Here is a 1,243-nt window from a genome sequence, read left to right on the forward strand (position 1 = left end):
ACTGGGGGCGGGGCGGGGGAGGAGGAGGCAGGGGCGGTGCTTCACATCCCATCAACTCCTCAACACCAAAATGAGAGGTGCCACCTCTTCCAAGACTTCCAAACTCACCACTGAACCCACTTATTCCAGGAGCTCTAATCCCGAAATCTTTAAACACCCCAAGTCTCTAAACACCCAGCCCTGGAACACCATATGTGCTATGAGCTAAGTGGCGTCAATCGTGTCCGACTCTTTGCTACCCTCTAGACTGTAGCCGGCCAGGCTCCTTTGTTCATGGGATTCTCCAGGCAAGAATACCAGAGTGGGTTGCCGGTGCCCTCCTCCAGGGGATCTTCCTGACCCAGGGATCAAACCCGCGTCTCCTGTGTCTCCTGCATTGCAGGCGGATTCCTTACCTGCTGAGCCACCAGGGCAGCCAAGACCATCCCAAACTCCTCCCTAAACCTGTGGCACCCCAGATCCAGATCCACGCCCTCAGCCACATACACCCACGCGAAATCTCTAGACCCTTAAAACCTGAAACTACAAACTCCCAGAATCTATGACGGTCAAATGTCCAGGACGCCAAATCACCTCTCCTGCAGAATCACTCATCACCGCATACGCCCTACACATGCAGGGCCGCATACCACAAATGCACACTCTCGTCTCCGAAGCAGCCTTTTTTGGGGGTCAGGCTGTGACTACTCACATGGGGTTCCCCAGGGCCATGGGGAGACTGGCTAGAAGCAGCAGCAGCAGGCTGGGACCTGAGGTGGGCTTCATGGTGCCGGGGCAGTGGAGGGAAGGAGGGATAGAGGGACGGAGGGAGAGGGCAGGGGGGGCAGTGAGCTGAGGTTGTTGGAGGCTGCCTTTTTATCTGGCTCCTGGCTTCCTCCCTCCTCTGACCAGCCCTCACTCCCCACGGCCTCCCTCCTCCCTGGGACTGCCCCAGATTTCTCAATACTGTTTCCTAAGTTTTTCAATCTGTAGGGCCAGCATGCCTGGCATAAGTAACCCGGGGCCATGTTCTTCAGCTACAGAGACACAACAACCTCCTGCCCGGGCCTCCCTCCGGGTCACGGCCATCTGGTGATCAGGGACCTTTCCCTGTTACATCTACTTGGTAGCAGATGAAAGCAAAGGGCAGAGAGCCACCCCTTGCCCCCAACTCCAGATATCTGGTCCTGGCCCTCAGTCTACTTTTAAGCATGCATTTATTCACCAGACTCTTCCTGTGAGTCCATTTCTGTGCTAGCATCTC

The 1,243-nt window shown here is 56.1% G+C and overlaps 1 protein-coding gene across 1 annotated transcript in view; it reads right to left on the reverse strand.

The window, feature by feature from the left end:
- Positions 1 to 839, reverse strand: part of C3 (complement component 3) — a 36,287-nt gene extending 35,448 nt beyond the window's left edge. The window contains exon 1 of the mRNA XM_010828469.1: positions 692 to 839. Coding sequence (XP_010826771.1) covers positions 692 to 765 — 74 coding nt within the window. The 5' untranslated portion in view covers positions 766 to 839. The remainder of the gene's footprint in view (positions 1 to 691) is intronic.
- Positions 840 to 1,243: the final 404 nt, after the last annotated feature.

The sequence above is a fragment of the Bison bison genome, unplaced genomic scaffold, assembly GCF_000754665.1.
Source record: "Bison bison bison isolate TAMUID 2011002044 unplaced genomic scaffold, Bison_UMD1.0 scf7180017864492, whole genome shotgun sequence".
Taxonomy (NCBI): domain Eukaryota; kingdom Metazoa; phylum Chordata; class Mammalia; order Artiodactyla; family Bovidae; genus Bison; species Bison bison.